Source organism: Ammodytes marinus (assembly GCF_949987685.1).
Source record: "Ammodytes marinus genome assembly, chromosome: 7".
NCBI classification, from domain to species: domain Eukaryota; kingdom Metazoa; phylum Chordata; class Actinopteri; order Uranoscopiformes; family Ammodytidae; genus Ammodytes; species Ammodytes marinus.
The window spans coordinates 26,300,393-26,326,811 of NC_137211.1; the positions used below are offsets into that span (position 1 = coordinate 26,300,393).

Genomic DNA, 26,419 nt, shown 5'->3' on the forward strand with positions numbered 1-26,419 from the left:
ATGTTGTTTTAGATGCAGAGTCTTGGTCTGGTTTTGATGGTGGTTGCTGCTCTGAGTGTGCATGTGTTCACTTTAGAGTTGGTCTGTAAATGTTTCTCCTACACTTTGCTGTAAGTCATTAGATGAATATGTGTTATTCTTAATTAAGAAAAAAAGATATAAACTTAAAGAGCCTTCTCAAGCTTTGAAAGGGTCAAAACAAGGCTACGGTATACTGTATGCTACCGACATAATTACTGTTGCTTAACAATGACGGTCCGCTTGCACTTTTGTCATTGGCAAAAAGAAAAAAGGAAGGAATTAAAGTAAAGAGCAGCTCCCAGACTATCACTGTTTGTTGGCACTGATGTGTGCACTTAGTGTTTTTTTGTCAACTAGCAAATGAACTAATTTCCATCATCAGAGATCCAGGATGGGATCTCCATATCCCATACATCAGTGGACTGTAAATCTGGGAGTCTGAGCACCTGTTACGCTCACCTGGAGATGAGATGAGTATGGATAATGTGAATGTTATGTGACTGTGTTTGGTTGTTCATGTGGCCGGAGGGTGTTGAATTCTAAAGTTGGTGAAATCCAGCCACCCTTGAAAGTGTTTAGAGCTGAACTAGGGACAAAAGTGTGTGTGTGTGTGTGTGTGTGTGTGTGTGTGTGTGTGTGTGTGTGTGTGTGTGTGTGTGTGTGTGTGTGTGTGTGTGTGTGTGTGTGTGTGTGTGTGTGTGTGTGTGTGTGTGTGTGTGTGTGTGTGTGTGTGTGTGTGTGTGTGTGTGTGTGTGTGTGTGTGTGTGTGTGTGTGTGTATTTAGCAGAACAGCAAATTAATGCAAGTCATGATTCCACAGAGGTATAGGGTCTGAGAGGTCAGAGAGAGAGAGTTTTTGTGTGTGTGTTTGCGCACGCATGTGTTAGCAAGTATACTATTTGAAAACGTGTCACGTGTGTGAACTTGGGTTATTTATGTGTAGTTGTCTTCTCCTGATTGGTCAGAGGCTGATCTGTCATGTTTCTCCTAACAACAATAACAACATGATTTGTACACGCTCTGAAGAACTAACAATGCTGGTATCAAGAAGAAGAATCAACTAGCTGCCTCCACTCCTTATCACGTCTGCAGGGTTTTTGATCAAATGAAATATGATTTTAGCATGAAGTTTCAGCAGTAAAGCAATATGCTTAAGGTGTTAACCACTTTCATCAACTGATATGTCTAGCCTACTAACCTAGTGATGGACATCCATGTTATGATGGCACCCTGCAGTACACACACACACACACACACACACACACACACACACACACACACACACACACACACACACACACACACACACACTGCTCCTTCGGTCTTACAACAGCTCCACAAACATGGATTGGTACTTTTTATTTTTCTGCAATAAACTCAGTGGCATTTGACTTATTTGTATATTCAGTTATAATTTCATATCACAATAGTATAGGCCTACATTCTCAATGTGCTAATTTAATTTTACATTGTCTAAGTAGCTTTAGTTAACCAAACATTCCTCCGATGTCATGTCATTGTGTCGAAGCGCTAGTACAACTCACCTTGTAACCACTGTAAATGCCCACTGTAAATGCCCCAAGCAAGGTGAAGTGTGTGTTTGTGGGACTGACAGCTCCGTCGTCATGTGCCGAATGGGCGGGGGCAGGCTGGGGGGGGGGGGGGGGGGGGCGTTTCTTTAGCTGCCCTTACCTTACCTCCTACCTGCTGGTTCTCACCTGTCAGGCTGCGGACATTCCGAGACTGTTGCGGGGCTTTTCGGACGTCAAACACGGCTTTGATTTGAAGCAAGTAGCCTACCAGCGCTATGGATTCTCCAGTGAAGGACTCTCCCGTCCGGCCGGGTTACCACAGACAGGAGATCCAGAAAACCACCTGGGACGTCCCGGAGAGGTACACCGCGCTGCGCTCCATCGGCTCTGGAGCTTACGGGACCGTTTGGTAAGTTGTTGTGGTTTTTTTACCCCGGGAATGGGGCACACGACCTCCCGCTACACTGACGAGGAAACTGCAGCAGTAGTGCGTGTCAGTTGTTTTTCTTATTTTGTGTGTTTAAGTCATGTGGTATTACAAATAGTTCACCCATTTTAAATCATGACATGTTTATAAGAACTAGGCCTATTATGAAATACTGAAATTAAAAAAGAAAAAAGCTCCTATCTTAAACTGTCAATAAATCCCAATCCTATAGGTTAGTTACAACTTTCACTTTTTATAGGGACATTTAAATGTTTATTTTTACATAATCATTTAAGATTACAGTTACCCACTAACAGTAAATACATGATTATTTCAATAGTAGGCCCAGGACCACTGGGAAAATGATTTAATGCCAGATAACATAGGAATGTTGTTTTGTAAATGGTCAAAGGTGCTTAATTTCTTGTTGTTCACTTAACAATATGTAAATGCCTCACATACTAAATAGTTATATGCTACATGTATATACTTTAGGCCTTAAATCAGCATTCCAATCCCCGCCTACTTGTTTTCGGTCCAAGAGGCATAGATTTTCATCTGCTAACAGAAGCACTATTGTCTGCCTGGGGCTAAGTCAGCAAGTCAATGCAGGTCCTCCAATATGACAAGAATCTCCTCCACCAACAACACAGAAAAAAAAGATGTCTGCTGAAAAAAACCAAGATAACTCTGTCATAGTTCAATCTAATGATAAGCCACTTACAGGCAGACAGCTCAAACTAATAGGATCACATTTGGTCAGTCCATAACAGAGGGGGACATCATTTCTGAATAGTGACATTTGAGTGTTTCATTTCAGATTGTGCTTATAAAGGCTTGTTGTTCCAAGCAATTTGTTTGTCTTCAATTATAATAAATCAACTATTAAAGCATTAAATCACAATTAATCCAAATATGTAGGGCTGGGCAATTAATAGAAAAATAATGGAAACCAACATTCAAAACCTCTAACAAAGGTAATCTTTCCCATGTCTATTATTTAGATTGTTTTAAATGTATTCTTTTGATGCAATCAGCAGTGTTCTGTTGACATGTTTGCACATGGCAATATTTAAAAAAAAAAAATTACAAGAAATTCAAGTTATTTTCTACTTTTCACATGAGAATATTCAAGATAATTGTCTTTGTTGGCAAGAAATGCAACGTATTGATTTTCTACTGTTCAAGAAAACTTTACTTTTACTTCAAAACTAAAATATGTCCTTTTCATTTTTAAGCGACCCTTTGATTTCAGTTTGTAATTCAATAAATAACCATAAATCTTTCATTTGTGCTTCATAAAAAAAATGAACAATCAAAAAGATATGCACTCTTTAATTATCAAAAATATCCCAGAAAACCTTGTCAGTGAAGAATGAGGGTTAAAAAAATAAAATAATAATCGTTCACTTAATATAATCGAGATAAAATGTTCAATTAATGGTAATGTTGATTTGAGTTCAAATCGCCCAGCCCTGCAAAAGATGTTTGATAGATGTCACTGTGTGTTGTTCCCACGTAGTTCTGCCCTTGACCAGAAGACCAAGGAGAAGGTGGCCATCAAGAAGCTTTATCGTCCTTTCCAGTCACTCATCCACGCCAAACGGGCCTACAGGGAACTCAGGCTGCTGCGCCACATACAGCACGACAATGTAAGCACAGCATAGAGTAGGCGTGGATGGAAATCTTTCTTTTAAAAGGGATAGTTCAGTACTTTTGAAGTGGGGTTGAATGGAGTACTTATCCATAATTAGTCTGTTACCTTATGGAGATGGCTGTCAGATCATCCAAGGGAGTTTGGAAGAGACGTCTCAGTAGCAGAGGTCAACATTGTACTGTACTGTTACAGAGGGGGCAAGAAGAAAAAGTCTATCTGCAAATAAACAAATGCTTGCTTAATAAGTAAATATCGGTTCAATTATACACTAAATATAGGGTTTTTGCATTGCTGATTCGCTGCACGTTGGTGTAGTAAGACATAACCGAACTTGAAATAAGTGCAAAATAAACAGCCGTCTGCTAGTGCTGTGTAGCGTATAAGTCCGCAATCAGCAGTGAAAAAATCCTACATTTAGCGTGCAATTGAAAAGACTTTGATGTTTGAAGGAAGCATGTATATACGTGGCAAAAATCGCCATCTCCATAAGGTAACAGACTAACTATAAATACCTCATACAACCCTACTTCAATAATACTGAACTCTCCCATTAAATGGTTGCTCACACTCCCTGTCTTACGGTTGATAAATCAGAGGATTTGTCTGATCCCTTTTCAATCAGGCAGGTAAATCTCAGGCTAATACATTTTGAGCTTGCGCAAACACTGTTGACCATTATACTAGAGCCCATAATGCCATCACTGCTCACTGACAAGCCAGGACTGTTGTGTTGTGAGCGGACCCAGTGTTTACAGTTCAAACCTTTCAGGAAATACAAACACTGTATATCACTTAGCCTTTGACATACATAATCTTTGGTATGGACCAAATTCAGTAAACCCCCACTCTTTTTATTCCAAGGACAATGATATCAGTGCAGTAACAATCCTGCCCTGCATTTGACCACCTCTTGGTAAATGTAGAGCTCTACATATGTGTGCAAGGTTTTTTTTTAATTAGTTTGGAACAGATAGGGTTTCTATGATAATGTCTTCACTAAGTCTTTTTCTTTTCTTAAAGGTGATCTGCCTTCTCGATGTCTTCACACCTGACTTCAACCTGGACAAATTCCAAACCTTGTGAGTTGGCAGTCAGAAAAAAAAAAACACATTCTTGTGCTAGTTGTCGCAGCTTGTTGAGAGACCCTGAGTGCATGTGTGTGCATGTACTATGAGAAGTTCAAGCAGGGATGTGTGAGGGCAGATGTGTTCCCGGCTATGTTTCGGTTGTTGTTTCTTTTGCAGTTGTATTCCCTCACCACGGTCCGTGTATCTTTTGGTCATTCTATCTTTAGTTTCACAAAAAGGAGATTAACAAAACAAACATTAGTGCTTATTTGATTTGTTCGTATTAAAATACAAAACTTCATAAAATATGAGGCCTTTTTTTCTTTATCACAGTCAGACAGGGATAGACCACAACAAGAAAGGATTTGATTTTCATGTTCTTGTTACAATAACAGCACCGTCCTCTTACACGCTCTTACAATGTAAACTGCGACGTGCGTTTTTTCGGTTTCTGTCTTCCAGTGGTTTTAATTTTATTATTATAACGAAAAAATTCTAATCAAATCCTTTTTGGTTTTTGTCCATGCCTTTCTGACCGTTACAAAGACCTTTTGGTTTTTGTATTTAAAACGTAAATCAAATGACTACACATTTTTTGTTTTTTTATATCCTTTTGTAAAACACAAATCGAATTTTCAAAAGATAAACGGACCATGATCCACAAATGTCCCTTCTGTTGATTTCTGTCCATCCATTCATTCTTTCTCTCTCACGTTGTTTTGCCTCTCTTTCTCTAGTTATTTAGTCATGCCTTTAGTAGCCCAGGATCTGGGCCACATTATGAAGAAGAGGAGATTAACCGACCGTATCATCACATACCTGTTCTACCAGCTTCTAAGAGGACTCAAGGTTAGTGAGCATTCCCTGCATTGATATAACTGAAATGAACATAGCCTCTGGTGAGGTGTTTACAGTAAATATTTGTAAGGTATGTACGCTGTGACAGCACACAAAATGGCAGTGGCATAAGCATTAAAGGTCTCACTTAAATGCTGCATTTCACTACTGTTATAATTGTCTCAAATGCCATTCACAGACAGACAACAGTAGTGTTGATGGCTGCCTTGCCCTTATGCCTTGTCACTCTCTTGCCAGTCAATGTATGACCCAAATTGATTCATGGAAAAGAAAGCGAGAGCACGTTTTTAAAATGGGAAAACAAGACTAGCTTGTGATAATTGCCTTCAAGATTGTGTGACCCTCTTATCTGTGTGTGTGTGTGTGTGTGTGTGTGCTGGTTTATACTGTGTGCTTAAATCTACGTTCTCTTTCTTCACAGTACATTCATTCTGCAGGGATCATTCATCGGGTTAGTATTTTAACACTTTTTAAAAAGATGTCACTTGATTTCAGTTACCTGAATTGTATAAAAGGAATAGTTCCACATTTTGGGAAAAAAAAAACACGTTCCTTGCGGAGAGTTAGAATGGGATTCATGTTTGTCCTGGTTGCACGTTGGATGGGAATGTGCATAGGGGGGAAGCTTGCGTGTCTGTGTTGTTTATTCATGCATGTAGGGGAGTTGCTATAAAGCCAGTTTGCTTAGCTTTGTGTTAAATCAGCGAGTGACTTCCTGGAGTCACTGCTGCCCTCTTATCTTGCATTGATCTTTGCTTTTTTTTAAAAACTCACCTGCTTTGTTTTTTAGGATCTGAAGCCTGGTAACCTTGCGGTCAACGAGAACTGTGAACTAAAGGTGGGGATGTTTAATCAAAACAGTCAATAAAAGTCAACGGAATGCCACAAATATTGTATAATCTATCAAGGCCAAATGGACTTCAGACTTCTGAGTGGTGAACCTAGAGTGTAACTCTTCTCAGATCCTGGATTTTGGGCTGGCCAGGCAGACCGATGGTGAAATGACTGGCTATGTCGTGACACGCTGGTACAGAGCCCCGGAGGTCATATTCAACTGGATGCACTACAGTCAGACAGGTAATAATATCACCTTCCTTTAATACAAAACCGCTATGAACCAGTATTCCATTTGTATTATTCAAAAGTCTCTCTCTCTCTCTCTCTCTCTCTCTCTCTCTCTCTCTCTCTCTCTCTCTCTCTCTCTCTCTCTCTCTCTCTCTCTCTCTCTCTCTCTCTCTCTCTCTCTCTCTCTCTCTCTCTCTCTCTCTCTCTCTCTCTCTCTCTCTCTCTCTCTCTCTCTCTCTCTCTCTCTCTCTCTCTCTCTCTCTCTCTCTCTCTCTCTCTCTCTCTCTCCCTTACAGTGGATGTGTGGTCAGCTGCCTGTATCCTGGCTGAGATGATTACTGGCCAGGTTCTATTCCAAGGACATGACAGTATCCTCAAACACCCAGCTCACTGGATTTGTAATGTTTAATGTATTACAGTAGCCATAAGGACACACTCTCCTAGGCAGTTTTTAAAGCTGCTCTATGCAGTTTCAGAGGAGGGGGATTTGTTTACATTTGCGGAGCCTGTAGTTCACTTCTCTGACACACCCATAGTATAAGGTTAGAGGCAGCATTGTGAGTCTTCAAACAGTATTTCACCGATTTACATGAGAAGAACTAGCCTGGAAATCCAGACCTGCCGCTAGGAGCTGGCAAATTAAATTAGCTGTGCCTGTTGGTCTGGAAACTCTCCATTGAAGCTCATTTAATATGTCATGAAATCCTGAGCTACTAATCAAATCGTTCTATCTGATATGGGCGGGCCAGAGCCCTTTATATGGTGCTCTGGGGAGGACGTAACCGGATGACGACAGTGATGTGCATGTGCCGCCAAAGCCGTGATAGCAAACATCAAAGATGGCTGTGGATATGTTGTTCGAGTTTGAGACGGCTTTCGCCTCGACACTTAGCGATTTGGAAGACGGCACTCAAATCTTTCATTAGCAAGTAAGATGAATGTTCTGTTTTGCCGACCGACCACGCCAAAAGTTTAATTTAACAGTTAACCTGCTGTTTGCTAAACGAACAGGGCTTAATATGTTGCTCTGATTGGTCGTAGTGCTATCCAATTTCCTGCAGTGGCATTTGAAATGCACCCGTAGGTGCCGCCCCTTGAGTTGCAAAGGTCTATTGATCGAGGCCAGACCCTATATCGTTCTAGATATGGGTCTGGATTTCCAGGAAGAACCTCTCAGACTTATAAATAAAAACTTTTAAAGTGTCCACTGTGGCTCTCAAGTACGATGGAGTATCAGGGCCACGGTGAGGAAAAAATAAATAGATTAAATTACAAATATAAAGTCGTAATTTGACAAGAATCATTTTTAAAATAATTAGTAATTTGACCTAATACTCCCTTTTTTCATTTATTTTTGTTGTTGTTGAATAAGCAAAACATTTTGATAGGATGTGTGCAACCTATGTGGTCAACATATTGGCCTGCTCTAACAGTAGATCTATAAAGGTGTATACTGCCAATCACAAGGTTTCCTTCAGCAGCCACTTCAGGTATCGATCAGCTGAAGAAGATCCTCCGTCTGACAGGGACCCCTGACGCCTCCCTGGTTCAGAAGATGCAGAGTAAAGATGCAAGTTTGGTCTAGACTACATGCAATATTAAAATGATGATTCATTTCACTTTTGGAATAAGCATGTATTTCAAATATACGTGGTAAAATGACATTTCAATATTATTTTAACTGTCTGTGTCCTAATATTTCCTGGCTGTATATTAAGCCAATGCTTTGGAATGAAATGTGACCACACCCTTCACCCGTCACTGTTTTCCAGGCGCAGACATTTGTGCAAGGTCTTCCTCCACAGAAGAAGAAAAACTTCAAGGAGGTGTTTCCCACCATGGAGGATAATGGTGTGCAAGAACTGCTTCTACTTGTTTACATTCAGACTGAGATTTGTGAAAAGAAAAATATAAATACTGTACAGGCGCATCTCATATTATTAGACTATCATGGAAGGGTTTTTGTTTTAAATTATGTATTACAGCTCGTGGAAATCAAAAAATCCAGCATTTCAAAACATGTGATGCACCTGTATATATATTGCAAAACCACCAATTTTCCTTATAACTTTACCATACCCCTTTGCAACATTTTGCCTACCAAGGTGAACCATTATACCCCCAAAGGTCTTGTACATGGAAGGTGTACCTGCCTTATACATATTCAGTGAATTAACGTTCTACTGTTTAACACATAGGAGATTGAATGACTCGTGAAACTCTGGTGGAAGGACATATTTAACCGGAGGATTAGTTTGAAGTTTTTAGTCAAGAAGCCAGAATGTTAGCTGTCAAGAAACCTTCCTGAAGTATGGTTGTATGCTTGCAGCGTTAGACATTGTGGAGGGGATGTTACTGCTGGACCCAGAGACCAGGCTGACAGTGAAGCAGGGACTGTCGCACCCTTTCCTGGGTGAATACCACGACTCAGAGTTTGAGCCGGACTCCGGGCCGTACGACGACTCCTTCGAGAGCCTGGAGCTCGCTGTCGGGGAGTGGAAGAGTAAGTCTGGTTGTGTTTAGAAGAGGTTGCATTGATTGTTACATTGAGATTGTTTTGAGTTTTTACAAAAGCAATAGGGCCGCTGTCGAAGAATTTTTTACTAAGTTCGAATCGGATCTTTCTGTCCAATCCATAGCTACGACGTGGATAAATGGACATAAAAAGGTGGGGTAAGCGATTCTGGAGATTTTTTGTTGACAACATCAGTGAATATTTCCTTCATAAAAAAGGTTTAATAAACAGCCTAGGCTCTGTAAACTGGTATGTAAACAAAGGGAATGTCAACCAGATTTATTTTCAACATACACACACCACACCGTATGTACAGGTAGCAGATTGTGAAGAAATATTCACTGATTTTGAAAAAGTGGTTTGTCAACAAATTCTCCAGAATCCCTTACCTCACCTTTTAAGATAACTGAAAATGGAGCTTTAAGTAAACACCGTCCAGTGTGTACGTCTCATTTAACGGGTCAAACAGAGATTTGAGACGAAGTGGAGGCTCGAGTGGACGACTGGACGCGTGCCAAATGTTTCACAGGCGACCTATCGTTACTACAGCATTACTACGGCCAGCAGAGGGGAATCAATATATTCAACACAAACGTGTGAATCTGCTTCGTTTTTTTTTTTTGCTTTTGAAATTTACAGATTTGTTTTCACAACTTTCTTCTATGTTGTCTGACCTGACATGACACATTATCACCGCCTGCTGGCCTGGCATGACTGTCACTGTTTTGCTTGTTTTATTCTTATATTGTTATGCACCCTGACTGACCCCAAAAAAAGCGAAACTGACAGCTGATCAACTTTCAGGGGGCGGACCTACAAATCACAGTAGAGATGTCGGCGTCTTGCTAAGACCTGCGCAAGTATAACGCTCGGCTTACTGTGCTCACAGCATGTTTGCAGCATTTTTGTTGTGTGCTCAGCAAGACGCGCGTCATAGTTGCGCAGGTCTGAGCAAGACGGCTCCAAGTCGAACGAGGCTATTTTCAAGCCGAAATCCTAGCAGAGAATCGATTATCTTATTAAATCTCAACTATCCTAGTATATTAAACATGATCAGTACTGTGCTATGCTACTTAAAAACACATCTACACTATGGTGCTTTTAAAAGATTGTTTTTTGTAAAACTTATTTTAAAACTTATTTTCTTTTTCTATTCAGGTCTTATCCACATGGAGATCATGACTTTTGACCCCGAAAACCCCAGTATTACAGCCATGTAGGACACTGATGTGCCGTTGTCTCGCAGTGCATGCTTTGAATACATACACATACTGTAAAAGGTCAACAAAACCGTCAAGCTCAGAGACACAAACATAGACAAATGAAGATATCTCAAATACTTGTTGGTACTTCTGAAATGTATTGCAGTTAAAAGGGCAGCTTCATTTGGTATGGTGGCCTGTGTAGGACAATAGAACATAGAAAGTGTAAGAAGTTATGCTTGCGATAATGCTCTTTTTATTCTGTCATATTTAGACACAAGACACTATAATCCAGTGGTCTGGATGTCTTCTCATTACAAAAATGTAATTACAAAATACAGTATATTGACAAAATAATCTATTTCCCTCTTTCAGTCTCATGGTTTTCATCTCAACCTTCTTTATGTGAAATGTTAAAAACAAAATTGGAAAAAAAATAAATGTATAAAAGAAAATTGTTGGAAATAAATGATAGATTAAAATATTTTTAGTAACATTTCAGCTTGCTTATGAGGTAAAGTTATTATATATGTCTCATTGTGTGTGTTTCTGTGTAATATTTTAATCATACAGTATGTATAGGGTATTTAGTGCAATATCACATTAGGACTATGGGAATTTATTTGTGATACTATTTTGCTCAACTCCGCTGTTTTGCAATAAAACAATGTATAAAGAGTGACACATTGGTGTGAAATTGCTGCCAAAAACAAATGTTGTGGTGAAAAATGACAGCATAGCTCAATCAGTTCTGTCTCCAAATTAATGTGTCTATAACTGTTGGGATGTTCTTCTCTAAAACAAATGAATACCCAGCTATTCATATGCCAGGAGAAAAACTACAGATGGTTAAATAATTGAAATACCTTTGCATGCTTCTAACTGCAACCTTAATTTCAGGGCACACTTATGAAAATAGTCTAAATTAAAGGAGAAGTAAGCGAAATATCTTTGTTTGTATACTTTCTCCCAGTCATTCAGCTTTGCAGTAGTTGCCAGATACAATTTTTTTGTATTTTTGTACAACGTTTTTATCCAATCAAGGGACAGAGAGCTATAAAGAGGCGGGTCTATGTGCCCGTGAACGATGACTCGCTGCTATCCATCGCGGCACTATCTGACGAAGACGGCTGTGTGTTCATCTGATGTAGACGTAGTGACAACGGAGGGGACTGCTAACTTCAGTCACTGACAGGAAATTAGTTAAACGGACCAAATCACTTCTCCTTTTAAATCTAGAAAATGTTAGATTCATAAGAAAATATGTCCACTGATGTCCATGATGTACAAATAACCAATACAGCCTTTGTATAAACATACATTTAAAAGTTATAGACAAAATGTGATAATATGATGACGCTGCCTTTATTGGTATTTGTCTGATGCTAATTCTTGTTTGGCCTGCATGCTTCAAGTATTTTATCCCTCGGACTACTGACTACTTCTATATGTAGATTTGAATAATGTGTCATCACAAAGTGGTGCTTTAGATTAGGTTACATGTGTTATCCGCCCTTCTTGCTTTGTTTAACTGCTTAGTAAGGAGTCTATTGTAACATCTGGCCAGGGAGCACAGATGACATTTTGCCCTTTGGCTAAATCTGGCATATTAATAGAAATGAATATGCACTGTCCCTGTCAAATAAAATTAAGATGCAGATTATGAATTATGCTGGAAGGACTATATAATTGCAAGGGCTCAAATAGAAGTTATAAAATAAATAAATAAAGAGGCACAAAGTGTCATGCAATCATTGATCACTAGAGGGCAGCATCATATCATGCTATACCCTGCGTTCAAGATCGCGTACTCTCTTTTTTATTCTATGTACTACTGACCATACAAATAATCTAGTTAGCATAGATAGATAGATAGATACTTTATTTATCCCGAGGAAAATTCAGGTATCCAGTAGCATAAAACAAGTCATACATTAAACATACATTAGGCTAAAATTAAGATATATATCTAAATTAAAATATAAAAACTAACAGTACCTACAATAAACTTTAACCTAAATTAAGATATAAAATAAAATTAACAGTAGGTAGGCATACACTTGGGACATACTTTAACTTGTTTATTTTATCAGAACATTGCACCTTGGTCTTGGTCTTGCCTCTTGCTTTTATTGCATATTTATTGTTTTTTTTTTAGCTTTGCATTTGTTTGACTCGACATCATTGCAAATGAGGGTCACCTCTCAAATGATCTCTTGAGTATAAATAAAAGTTAGATAAATAAATATCTGTTGCATCCGTGGTTGTTTTCATAACAGGCGCCGTCGATGAGACCTCACTTCCGGTGGGTACTGGATTGTGGGTCAGAATCGGGGAGGCCACAGACCCTTCGTTCCGAATCGCATACTTTCTACTATTTAGTATGGAAGAAAAAAGATTTAGGATGTCTCGATTCTTTAGGCCGGATTTAGGATGGTTAGAAAGACCCGGATGTCTATTACACCCGGCCAAGATTGTTAGTGTTGAAAACAGCATCCTATTTGGGCGATTCTGACCCATAATCCAGTGCGAACCTGAAGTGACGTCGCATCGACAGAGCCTCCATATGAAAACAAACGGGGATGCAACAGATATAAAAGCAAGACGCAAGATCAAGGCGCAATGTTCTGATGAACTAAATAAGTAAAAGTATGTCCCAATAGTATGCCTACTGCATCCCAACTAGATAATTTTTATCGTCGGATGTAGTATAGATTAAAGAATGAGTATGCTATTCGGAATGCAGAGCAAGATTCCCCTTCAAAATCAGCAGCGTTAATCAGGCTGACGACCAGCATCTGAGAGCAATGAGGAGCAAGGAGGAGGGGAAGGACAACGAGGGAGTTCGTAACACTTATATTTAAACACAAATTACACTTGTAGTAATCTTTCTTCAATGAACAACATAACTCACAGAAAGTACAATTTCCAACATAAATATCATACATAAACACATTAACACACACACACACACACACAGTCAGCTGAAAGTCTAGAGTCAGACCAAATCAGGGAAGTTAGATTTTCACCAAGGTACGAAAAATGTTGAGGAATGACATATGGTGTGCCTCTTGTACAGTAGTTTTTGATGTTTATTTTTTGTGTCATGCCACACACTTCACTCACACAGACACCGCACTCACTACTGATTACTGACATTCATGCACCATTTATTAGATTAATTTAAACTTGGTTAAATAAATTATAATTTGGTTAAACTAACTTTCTTGTGTGGTCTTCTCTTTTGTCCTTCCCTTGAGCCGGGATTCAACACCCCAAAGACCAGCATCTTCCGTGCTGTCCATAAGGTGGCCCAGAAGATTGTGGACAATAGGAAGCGGTGCATCCACCTCCCAAAGCCCCATATGCTGGATGCAGTTGGAGAAGGATTTGCTGCACTGGCACAGCAAGATGCCTTTGAAATCTGTGTGGGGGCAATTGACGGCTGCCACATCCGAATCAAGGCACCTGCAGGTCCGACCTCCAATGATTATTTGAACAGGAAGCTGTTTAATTCCATCCTGCTCCAGGCAGTCTGTGACAGTTGTGGCAAGTTTTTGGATACTTTTGCAGGCTACCCGGGGTCAGTGCATGACACAAGAATCCTCAAAAACAGCCCTCTGTTCGCTGATGTGTTGTACCCTCCTGCAGGTTACTTCCTTGTAGGGGATGGTGTGTAGCCCTGCATGGAGCAGCCAGTCTGTCTCCTGACAGGGAACCACTACACGGCAGAGTCCAGGAGCGCTACAATTTTCATCATGCCAAGGCCCGCTGTATCATAGAGCGGGCCTTTGGTATGATGAAAACAAGGTGGCGTTGCATTTTCTTCAAGGCCCTGGAGGTGGACCCTACATTTGTCCCTGCCATAATTACCTGCTGTGCTGCCCTTATTAACATCTGCTTGGGAGTTGGGGACTTTGAGGAGGCTGAGCAGGACGAATGCAGGGACAATATGGAACAAGCCCCTTGTGCAGTTGAGGTCAGTGGTGCAAGGTGTTAAGCTCAAAACAATAGTCTTTTTAACGACTGATCGTATCAGCAATTTCTATAACGGAGTAACATGCCTTTCCTCTCTCTTATAGGTCAGTGGAGCAGCAAGGAGGACAAGACTCGCAGGCCGCATCTCTGCACCAGCCCAGCAGATGCTGGACCATGATTATTTGTAATCACGTTTTTGTACACATGTAAATAGTTGCAATGTAATATTTTATTTTGTCTCGTCTCCTCTGTCTTGTTTGTTTGGTGTTGGATCATTGTCGTGTTCCTTGTTCTGAACCAGGTGGTTCTAATATTATTTCATTTAAATAAATCATCACATCCACGACATCATCTGCGTTTGGGTCCTTCACCTGCTGCCAGCCAACAGAGTGTAATTCAGTATATTTATGCTGTCAATATTTTAAATTTTTTAATGTAGGCTACTATCTTAAATCCTTTTTAGTGTAGTGTGTATTGTTGTTTTTTTGTTAGGGAGACATATCAATGCATCCAATATGACAGACTCAACATACAGGTGCCAGTCCTCAGGCTTGACATGGAAAGGGATATGAGGGTGGATTTTTGGGTTTCATGACAGGCCTTTTCAATGGCCTAGTTACCATGTATGTTGCACCAGGAGAGATCATGGCTGGGGTCTTCAAATCTTCAGATGATGGTTGCGTTCCGAATCGCATACTCTTTCTTTTTTCTATTCTACATACTACATCTGACGATAAAAATAATCTATTTAGGATGCAGTAAGCACACAATTGGGACATACTATGAGGTCATAACAATGCGACATGAACTTTGACCTTCTTGCTTATATCCGTCGCAGTTCATCCGCCAAATTTGAAAACTTCAAAATAATTTCAAAATGATGGTTGCCTTAGCGATCCATGACGCCAATCGCCGAGCACGAGAGAGACGTGCGTACACTCGGAGATCAATCCGGAGAGCTCGGATGCTGTTGCTCTGTAATGTATGTTTTAATTAACTTGAAAACTCTGTATTATCTGTAAAGCTACAAAAAGCATTTCACTGTCATTGTAAATGTAATTAGTTCATTTCGATGTTGTTATTCAGTGCAGTCCCCATTGTTGATTAAAATATAGGCTACAAATAAAGTGTATCATTCTAATTCAAATCATATTTATTTGTTTGCTCATATTGTTTGTGGTGAAGCAGAAGAACATTTTCCACTTTGTGGACATTGACAATAACAATTACCTAACCTGGTTATCTTCGAAATTACTTTGTCCAATTCATTTATACATATTAGGTTACTATCTCTACTCAACTAGTCACCATAGGCATGCTACCCTATTCCACACGTAGCAAATGAGATATGTGTGTGTGTGTGTGTGTTTGAAATATTATGACTACCTTTGACTACCTTTCTTGTATGAACACATGTGGCCAAATCAGCGGATTCTGGTATGCATCATTGTATGTATAATCTGGCCATTTCAGTCCTAATAGTGTATCTCTTACTGTAAATAAACAATGAAAGTAGCTTTTCTAGCACCAGCCTAACAGTGTTTGCAGGATTTAGAATAGTTATATAGCCTATGTAAAACAGTTGGCCCGATATAAAACAGTGAACAGGCAGGATTGAACAGGAATTCAAATAAGTCTTGCATACATCAACATTTGATCTTTTATTTTATAGAACATCCAACCTACAACAACAAACTGCCAGTTAAACCCAACTGTGCCTATACTCCAGTTATTTTTTGATGGGGTTTCCAACCTCCGCCCTGACCTTCGCCTGACAAGAACCTCCATTCTTGCTCTCACGGCTACTCTTCCGCATGAGTGCGATCATGGATGGGGCAAGGAGCTGGAGGTCCTGGTCTTCCTTTACTGGCTGGCCCATGCAGCCTCATACAGGGTGGTGTCAAGGGCATTTAACATCCCCAAAACCACGGTACACAGGATTGTGCACAAGATCAGCTGGGCAGTGGTACACTGTAAATAATTTCTCTGTAAAATAACAGTAAAATGCTGGCAGCAGAGACGCCAGCAAGTTACTGTTATTTTACAGCACCCTTACTGTTAAATTGATTTACATTATTTTACTGTAATCGAAAAAACAGTATATTTCTGTATTTTTTTAAATTTACAGTAAGATACTGGCAGCAGAGACGCCAGCAAGTTACTGTTAATTCTACAGTATTCTTACTGTTGAATATTTTACAGTTTTTCAAAGTAAAAGTGAAATGCAGTATTTCTCAGTTTGAAAATAAATTAACATTCTGATTAGATGGTTGCAAGTAGATAACTGATAAATGTTTGCTTTAGACAGATGTAATGTAATACAATAACTCAATGTAGCAAATTAAAATATCAAACTTCTAACATTACACATGTTTTGTTCTGTGGCCTAAAGACATATGCATATCATACATTAATATTGAAGTGATGCAAAATAAGCAGTAAACAACTTAAAATATTGTGAATCAAACAGACTTTTATTAAGGGCAGTATTAACAAATACAGCTATACAATTTTGATTTATTTAATACAATGCATTCTCTGTTAAACATATATATGATCATTTGGGAAACTCATGGAAGCCTTGTGGTTTACCTCTTAAAATAATCCTTTGAGGTATAGGCTTGTCTTTTACCTCTTAAAGAGTCTTGTGAGATAGGAGCATTCTTAGCTCCAGAAAGAGTCTGGCTGTTTGTAGACTGCTGGTATCTGAGAGGAGTCTTCTGGGTCGGGTAGAGATGACCATCACCTTGCTGTCATTGCTCCTTCATCTTGATTTGATCCAGTGTTGAGACTGTAAAACAGCAACAAAAAAAATTGTCAAAATATATCTAGAATTGGGAATGTACAGAAACAACTGCTGAAAAAGCTGATGAAGTCTGTTGTGACTAAATGTTGCTTCATCACTCAATCAAAAGTGTAGTAGTGAGAGAGAGAGAGAGATGAGAGAGAATGCACTGACCTGATACATGTGTATTGACTGTAGCTGACTTCTTCTGGACCCCCACACCATGTCTTCTTGGAGGGAACTGTTCCCCGGATGGCCTTTGTGCCTCTCTCCAGATTAAGGCTATACCATTGAAGCATCTGAAATCAGAATAGTCAAAGATTAGACACTGACTGTAAAAAATGTACTATTTTATGGGTTCAAAATTGACAATGTATTACACTTGAAACAGTTGATATATTAGGCTTCAATTCAAATGTATAGGTGGCATGATATGATAATCAGCTCCACTGCGTCAGCTCTTAACAAGGAGCTAAAGGCTATCCACTAGCTAAAAACAACCAGTAGGCTACTACTCTAAAGACTAAGACTCTAAGACTCACTAATGCTCAACACTGTTAGGTTTGAACATACATGGACTCTAAAATGCGCTTAAGTATAAATGTTTGAGCTAGTTAACTCATCTTCACTGGTAAACAATATTCTAAAATCACATACTCACTTGATACACAGGCTGCTGAGCATTAGTTTAATTTCAAACATTATCTAAAGCCACATTTTAAGAGTAAATAATTGATCAGAAACATATTACCTTAACATTTGTAGACGCTCCACTCGATCAATGCAGAGTAGACCTAATGCTGGACTTTTTGTTGATGCGTAGCACATGTCCTTCGAAGTTTGTCCTATCTGGAATGGCTCATTTCAAACTAATGTTCCTGAAAAAGGCCGTTGCCCGCCCACTTTCCAAAAAATACTGTAGTATACTGTAATTTAAAACATTATCATACTGTTAAGGGCTTCTGAGCTGTCTTTTCAAATGTACCTTCCCACAATGCATTGCTAAGTACAGTAAATAACTGTAATACATGAATACAGTAAATTACTGTTAAAATTTGGCCGTAAATTAACAGCAATTGCTTACAGTGTAGGTCTGATGAACAGGATCGTCAGGTTTCCTCAACCGGACCAAATGGAGGAAGTCGGTGCTGGATTTGCCCGGGCGGCTGGCTCACCAGCATTTCGCGTGGCAGTTGGTGCTATCGACGGCTGCCATATCCGAATAAAACCCCCTGCAGAGGATGCAGCCTGCTATTTTAATAGGAAGCTGTTTCCATCTATTCAGCTGCAGGCCATATGTGACCATCGAGGGAAGTTCCTTGACGTGTTTTGTGGGTTCCCTGGGTCTGTCCATGATGCACGTGTGCTGAGGAACAGCCCGGTCTACATCCAGCAGCTGTATCCGCCAGACGGGAGCTGCATCCTGGGAGACAGTGGGTACCCCTGCCTAACTGGCCCCATCCGCCTCATGACACCATATCGGGCCCGTGCTCTGAATCCGGTGCAAGCCCGATTCAATGTGAAGCTGTCCAGAGCCAGGTCCATTATTGAACGTTCCTTCGGAATGATGAAGACCCGTTGGCGCTCAATCTTTTTGAGGTCGCTGGAGGTGAGCCACACCTTTGCTCCTGTTGTGGTCACCTGCTGCACCATCCTCCACAACCTCTGCCTGGAACATGGGGACATCCTGGAGCCTGAAGAGGTCGACGTGGGGGCAGTTGGCCACAATTGTCCAGAACCTGGTCACAGGGAAGCAGAAACAGGGGAAGGTGTGAGGGATCTCCTGGAAGCAGCAGTATCTGCCCCCATTGATTTAGTGCCGGCCCTTCAAGACCACGATTATTTTAATTAGGATAGGATAGGCTTTACATTAACCCAGCGCTCTGTTTTTTCTTATTATTATTTTTTGAAAAAGCAATTCTAATTTATTTATTAGTTGGTTGGTTAGTTATTTATGTTGTGTTTATTCCAAGCTATACCAACTCATTAGAATTAACCTGGGTTATTAATAAACATCTAATGATGAAATCAGTTTTATCTGTATAGCCCAATATCACAAATAGCCATTTTCGTTAGTGGGCTTCACATTCCGTACACAGTATGCACCCTCTGCCCTTAGACCCTAAGCTTGACTGAAGAAAATCTCCCAGCAAAAAGTGGGAAGATGTGCAGACAATAAAGAGAAAATAATCAATGATCAATTATTGTGTACTGTGTTATGAATGTGTCATATTGTTCCAGTTTCACCTGTTACTTCAATCATCACGGTTATACAGTATTTTCACTGATTGAGATATAAAAGCCAGAACAAAAGAAAGGTTAAACGGCTGAAAGGATTCGGAGGGAGAGAATCTTTGAGGACCAAGAAGATTTGTTGGCAAAGGATGACAAGTGGCTAATGACCCAGTTCCATCTTCCGCACACTGCTCTGCTTGACCTCAGTGCTGTTTTAGGCCCAGCTTTATTGAGGGACACCCGACAAAACAACGCCAAGCCAGGTCCACTTCACATCAAAATGACATTCGGACTTATGAAGAAAGGTTTCCAATGCCTGTTACACCAGACGGCTCATGTCACGGCATGTGACATAACCGCTGCCTGCGCAGTCCTTCATAATATTGCCTGCATCAGGAAGGAAAGGGCTCCGATAGCCAACTTTGAAGTAGACTGGGACAAATTATCCTAAATTATTTCAGTTGATTTGTTTATTTATTTATTTATTATTATTTCTGACAATTCCACACAATACACAATTTTCTCTTTCACATATTCATACATCTTACTTTGTGTTGTCCGAAGGGTGACAGGAGAAGCCAAAGTCTTATCAGGTCCCGCCCCCATTTTCATCAGATTCCGATTCAGATACACAAATTTAGCAGTTCCATGATCAATCTGCTTGCTTCAGCTTTTAAGATCAGGAAAATTAAACCGTTTCAGAAATATTTAGAAGTTCCACGTAGCACCTTTAACCAAACTACTTTGAGGTGTATTACTAATACGATCCTGTGTATGCATGGACGTCGATTTGGCTAAACAAGTGGGGGGGACAAACAGGCATTCTGGAGTGCATTTTCAAAAGTGGGGGGGACAATGAGGAAACATCTTTTTTTCTCTTTAGTGCAGGTAATGAACGGTTCTGAAAGACGGCATACCCGCTCACTAATGAATACAATGTATACAAAACACTGATGTCTGACACATTTGATGAAAAAAGCGTTTTCAAAAAGCAGCGGACATATGAGCCACTAGCTGCTCCCCGTAGCCCAACCAAACATGACGTAAACAAAAGGAGCTTGGGAAGGTAGTTCCGACTGAGCAATCTGATCGAGCCGAAGCACGGCTGGACTGTCGCACAACAATATTACTCCGCCTCGGTCTCCATGGCAACCTAGCTAGTAGCATAGCCATGATCAGCTTCAATTACTTCTTGATAAACAACATCGTCAGTGACGTGCGGTGAGGTCAGTGAGTGGGTAGGCACTGAGTTCTGAAAGCCAGATTTCTCTAAACCTATATATTGTTAAATCAAAAACAATAAACAACAAACAGGCACGCACGGCCGATTTCAAATAAGTTCCTCCCTTTCTTTCTCTCTCTCACTCACTCACTCACTCACTCACACACACACACAGACGGGACGTATATGAAATGTCACGACGGTGACTTCAGGTTTGCCCGTAGCCTACTGTAGTTTGGTCTAAATGATTAAACATCGCATCCATCGACTTAACGGACCCGTCCCTCACACCGAGGGCCGAAAAAACGTAAGGCAACAAGTCAAACCTTCGCCGATTCAAACTACCGGTACTACTTCTATTCAACTTAAAAATAAAAGACAGCATTCATCATTATGTAGGACTACAGCATAACTGATGGCAACTCCACTCCATAAACTTTATCTTAATAGATAAAGTACCAGTAGCATATGCCCCATGGACCTGTCCAGCATCAGAATGTAACCATTTATCCACATTGCAGAGCTTAGGTTTGTCCGTCAGTAACAATGAAAACACAACTGCTCAATTGAATATAAAATGCAGAATGGATTGCACTCGGTATCAATTCATCCAACTTTATTATTAAATAAACCCCAAAAAAGTTTCTGACTCACCAATCTGACTGCCTGGCTGTAGAAATAAGCAAGACGATAGTAATCCAGTGACAGTCTGACTGACAGCACAGCTAGCTAGCATCCTTCCGTTCATGTAGGCTACCTGTCCGTTTGAAATGCTCGAACATTGTTTGTCCCTGTTGCTGCTGTACACCGTCCAAGGCTGGCGCAGGCCTTTCTCTTGCTATTCATTCTGTTCCTTTTTAAATTATAATCCAATTTGTTAAAATTCCTCCAGTCTGAAATATCTGCGGGCACGGCAGCTGCAATGTTGACTTAAAAATCCGCGGGGGTAATGCGACGTGAATGAGCATAGCCAACGTAATGACGTTGGCCTAAGCTGCGTAAATGTCTAGTAATATCTCGATTTTAATTGGACCATGAATGATATGTAATGTAAAGGCTTATGTGGCAATGCATACCATTTACGTAAAAAAGGCACAAAGAATTATGCTTATTTGCGTACATGTTAAATAATACAGAATCAAGTGCGCATGCGCGAAAACTTTTTTCTTGCCGTCCACAATGAATAGGCGCAAAGGCACTGATTCTTTGCCGTACACAATGAATGGGAAACAGCAAAGGCACAATATTTTTTTGGCATAACTTACTAACTGCCACGTTTCGAATCAAAACGTCTACACTTTTTTAAAGTAATCGCGGATTACATGTAAAGATCGAAATAATTAACAGTAACAGTAATAATACAAATATAATTTTATTTTATTTTTATTTTTTTGCACACGGCGCCTACCCTGACCGCACGTCACTGTAAACAACATCGTCAGTATCCATGTGCCGCGACACAAGCTGCTGTTAGTGTCCGCTACATTAACAGTCATTAGTGGGCATAGAGGATGGTAATCCCTACAGTTTACACTTCACAACGGGACACTTAAAGCCACTCGCCGTTGTCTCTCTGCTGCTGATTGAAATGCATCAGTCTTCTCTGGTGTTCAAACTAGCGGAGACTTCGGAGCATGTTTTCTCTGGTGTGCAAACTAGTGTGTGTGTGTGTGTGTGTGTGTGTGTGTGTGTGAGAGAGAGAGAGAGAGAGAGAGAGAGAGACCGTAACGCTGTGTTTTAATACGGCTGGACGCACTCCATGTCCGGCTTAAAAAGTGGGGGGGACAAAATGAGTCTTGACGAAAAGTGGGGGGTACATGTACCCCCCATCCCCCCCGTAATCGACGTCTATGTGTGTATGTGTGCAACACAGGTGGTAGACAAATGAGTTGTGTTTTTCAGATAAGGGCAGAACAATTGGGAAGTTAGGACAAGCGATGGGGTGGAGCAAGGTTGAACAATACTGTAACTGAAAACATCTACACACCGTCTACAGTTGTAATGTATTAATCCTAATCCTCAATACTATTAATACTAAGGAGAGATTGCCTCTCTCTCCTTTCCTGTCTGTGAATCGCAGATGATGGCTCTAGCTTGCAAGCATTAAAATATCTGAGAATCTTTTTTACATTGTTTCAACTGGACCATAAATTGTATAGTCTACTGAATATTCATTAAACAGAAAGACAATGCTTTTTGACTTTAAGATGTCAAAACATTGACGTTTATTTGTCACATGCACAACAATTACAGCAGCAGTTGTTAGAAATGCAATTTGTGATTCTCATGAATGTAATATTAAAGAATGTGTAAGACAAACACAATTAAAGACGCTAGGGCAGGGGTGTCAAACTCTGGCCCGCGGGCCAAATCTGGCCCGTTTCGATATTTAATCTGGCCCGCGAACCAATTCGGCAATTGCATTAAATTCGGCCCGCATAAAAAAATAAAAATAAAATTCTCTCTCATGTGGAGCCTGTGCCATATCTGCACGTCGCACACGCTCCCAACCGTTAGGACACTCGCATAGCTTACCACTAGGAATGTCTTCTGAAAGTTCCACAGCTCAGGATTTTAAGCCATGAATTGATGAACTTGCATTGAAGAAAAGATGTCAGTTTTCTAATGGCTGTAAATAGGCCAATCTATGTAGCTAAATAGTATGCTAATATTGATGATTGATTGTGTCAACTGTCTAAGGATGAATGCTATTATCTGGTTTCTAACTTTTGCCTCAAGTTACAATATAGCTCACTAGCTAATGTTAGATAGCCGCTGATAGCCCACCCCTTTTGTTTCCAATGGTGGCTTTGCATTTCATTACCAATGTAAAGTGTCATAAATAGTTAACACTGGTGCTGGGTCATGATTCCTATAAAAAATAAAATAAAAAAACGTGATATGTTTTGAATATGCAGAAAGTTTAGAAAAATCCAAGAGAAAACATATTGTGGCTCAATCCAGGATGCCTGAGAGCCTTACTGCATTATAGTCCTTTATATTTGTTTCACCAGGAACCTGAATGTTGTCTTTTCCTTTAGAAAAATAAAGACATTTCTACAATAAATTAACGCAGAAAACAGAAACAGAATAAACTACCAGAATACAGGAAATTAAGTGTTTGACGCACAAACATTTCTGGGGGAGCACCCCCATACCCCCCACCTATAATTTGTCCCCCAAAATATGTAAACAAAACCTAGCCTATGCCCCGTATGTACGCAGGTTATATACCTAGATATGTTGTTTGATTTTTGGATTAAAAAGAAGGCATGTCAGTAAGCGACATGTCTGGCCCTTCGTGTGATTATCAAGTCGTAATTCGGCCCTTTGTGAAAATGAGTTTGACACCCCTGCTATAGGGCCTGAATAAACACAAAATGGAACAAAGTCATAATGTAAATGAAAGAAAATAAATGGGTCATCTGTTAGGCTGGAGCTTGGGGGGGAGAGAAAGAAAAACATTATCAATACATTGTGATACAGTCACGCTTAGAGTGTGCTGTTATGGCCGGCTGCGATAGTCGCAACATAAAAAGGGAAAAGGCACTAGGTAGGTTGTAAATGAAGATGAAGATAACATTTATTGAAAGTAAGCAGAAACAACGGAATATGTTGCTCTGCATCCAGGAGGGAGGGAGAGTGAGTGCAGGAGCTGCTTCTATAGACTCCACTCAGGTGGCTGCAATCAGCAATTAAGGGAGCTGCACCTAGAACTGACAAATAGACAGGGGACAACCTGGCCTGTAACATGTGCACTGAATCAGCTCCCTCAGCTATTTTAAAGTGTTGGGTGGATGGGCCAGCCCCCGTACCAGATTAACCCTAAAAGAAAGAGTATGCGGAATGCAGGGTTAGTGGCTCATTTATAAGCCAATGCAAATCATTTTTTTTCTAGGATTTCACAGTTATCTCAAGAGCTGTTTATTTCAGACAATGAAAGATAAGGGCAGTGAGAGCGGAAACAAGTATTTGTAATGGCCAGCCCAGGACACACCGGTCCGACTACCCGAAAATGGAGTCTGCCGATTCAGGCAGCTCCAGTCAAAAAAGTGCCAAGAACACATCGAGCCGACTGCTGACTTTCCGTACGCTCTGCGCTTGCGCGGGACGTAATGTCTCCATAACAGCAGGCGGCGCTAATCTGTATTGTGGCCCAAAAAAATAAGGAAGCTGGAAATGATGGGAACGCTCTCTAGACCAGGGGTGCCCACTGTTTTTCAGCTTGTGAGCTACTTTGAAAATGACCAAGGGTCTATCCGAAAAGTATTTTTTGCATAGGACATTTTCTTTCCTATCGAGATGAACCGGAAGTACTCGGCGGATAGGTGATCCGAATTCTCAAAATGCTTAGGAAAGGCATAGGAAAGGAGCCTCGATTCATCCTTTAACCCTCCTTTAGCATAGGTTACTCCGGACCAACCTATGCGAAAGGAAAGGAGATAGTGGTATCCCATAATCCTTTACGGCGGCAATATTTAAAGCAACAAGCCACCGATGGAGTTTACCGACTCTACACGAATATGAACGAGAGGTAAAACAGAAGCGAGAAGAATATGGAGAAGAAGCGAAGAATCCCAAGTAAGTTACATTTCAAAACAATATCTTACGCTGTTATTAAACTGCTGTGATTACAAAAAAAAAAAAAAAAAAAGTAGACCACACTTATATGTGGCATTTTATAGTTTTGTTTATTTGAAGCTAGCGTGATTCTTGTTGTTCGGAATTTGTACCTTCATGGTTGAATGCACTTACTGAAAGTCGCTTTGGATAAAAGCGTCAGCTAAATAAAATGTAGGCTAATGTAATGTAATTTACACGCTTGTGTGGACATTGCCTGATTGCATGTGCGATCAGACGCTCTCAAAATTGATTGAAGAAATTCATTGGGAATGCATTGATAACACTGCTATGGGTATGCTTTATGTTTATGCCCTCCGTAATTTGCTGTAGTTTCAGATGATGATACCCACGCCATAATCAAGGCGAGAGTGGCCCTTGATGGACTGTTTACTGGGCGGAAGAGAACAGTGAAGGACGCCTGGGAGTAAGTCACACATGCCCCTAGGCTATAGTTGGAATTTACATTATCGTGGCAATGTTCATAGTTCGAAGTTTAGTTCATACATGCATAGTTATACATATTTATTTAGCCTAAGGTCCCAAATCTCACTGTTTGTACAGGTAGCCTTATACAATGGTCATGCTTAATATTTTTTCTCAACTAGTTCATGCACAGTTCTGCTTTGTGGGGTGGACCCATTAACTAATGCTTATTCTCACCCACAGAAAGGTGGTTAAAGAGGCTGGGCTGGGGGTCCGGATAGCCCCACTCCAGGCATCCAAAAAATGGGACAATTTGAAAAGCAAATATAAGGTATAAGCTGGTGCACATTAGCTCATCATACCATTGTGTTGTATTCATGCTTTCAATATTCAGCTCATTGGTCAGTGCATTCAGCAAAAACAATTCTGAACATGTCATTTATGTAATTCAGGAATTGAAGAATCCCCCCACTGGGACTGGCACTGACGGTGGGGAGGCAACGGCAGCAACATGGCCGTGGTTTGGTGTGATGCACGACCTCTTTGGGGGGAGTGCATCCATCAAACTACCCATCCTCACTGGCTCCCTAGTGCCAGAGGAGGAAGCTGGCCCTACGCAGGACCGCGAGGAGGAAGCTGGCCCTACGCAGGACCGCGAGGAGGAAGCTGGCCCTACGCAGGACCGCGAGGAGGAAGCTGGCCCTTCGCAGCAGGCGGGTGAAGAGGCTCCACCAGCCAAAACAAAAAGGGGGGGGGGGGGGGGCGGGAGGCATGTTGGGGTTCCTGAAAAGTCAGGCTTTGAAAGATGA

The 26,419-nt window shown here is 40.6% G+C and overlaps 1 protein-coding gene across 1 annotated transcript; it reads left to right on the forward strand.

Annotated features, from left to right (window-relative positions):
* Positions 1-1,724: 1,724 nt before the first annotated feature.
* On the forward strand, positions 1,725-11,997 carry LOC307253038 (mitogen-activated protein kinase 12). Its single transcript, XM_080030873.1, has 12 exons — positions 1,725-1,962; positions 3,503-3,632; positions 4,658-4,716; positions 5,442-5,553; positions 5,984-6,013; positions 6,353-6,400; positions 6,525-6,639; positions 6,924-6,995; positions 8,118-8,197; positions 8,400-8,478; positions 8,957-9,130; positions 10,301-11,997. Exons 1-12 carry the CDS (start codon positions 1,829-1,831, stop codon positions 10,360-10,362), a joined length of 1,095 nt encoding a protein of 364 aa, XP_079886999.1. The 5' UTR covers positions 1,725-1,828; the 3' UTR covers positions 10,363-11,997.
* Positions 11,998-26,419: the final 14,422 nt, after the last annotated feature.

Excerpts from the sequence above, each read along its gene's own strand:
- LOC307253038 (XM_080030873.1), top strand. The coding sequence starts at position 1,829 with ATGGATTCTCCAGTGAAGGACTCTCCCGTCCGGCCGGGTTACCACAGA. Across the intron at positions 6,640-6,923 it reads GATGCACTACAGTCAGACAG|TGGATGTGTGGTCAGCTGCC; the intron begins GTAATAATATCA and ends TCTCCCTTACAG. Across the intron at positions 6,996-8,117 it reads TCTATTCCAAGGACATGACA|GTATCGATCAGCTGAAGAAG; the intron begins GTATCCTCAAAC and ends CAGCCACTTCAG.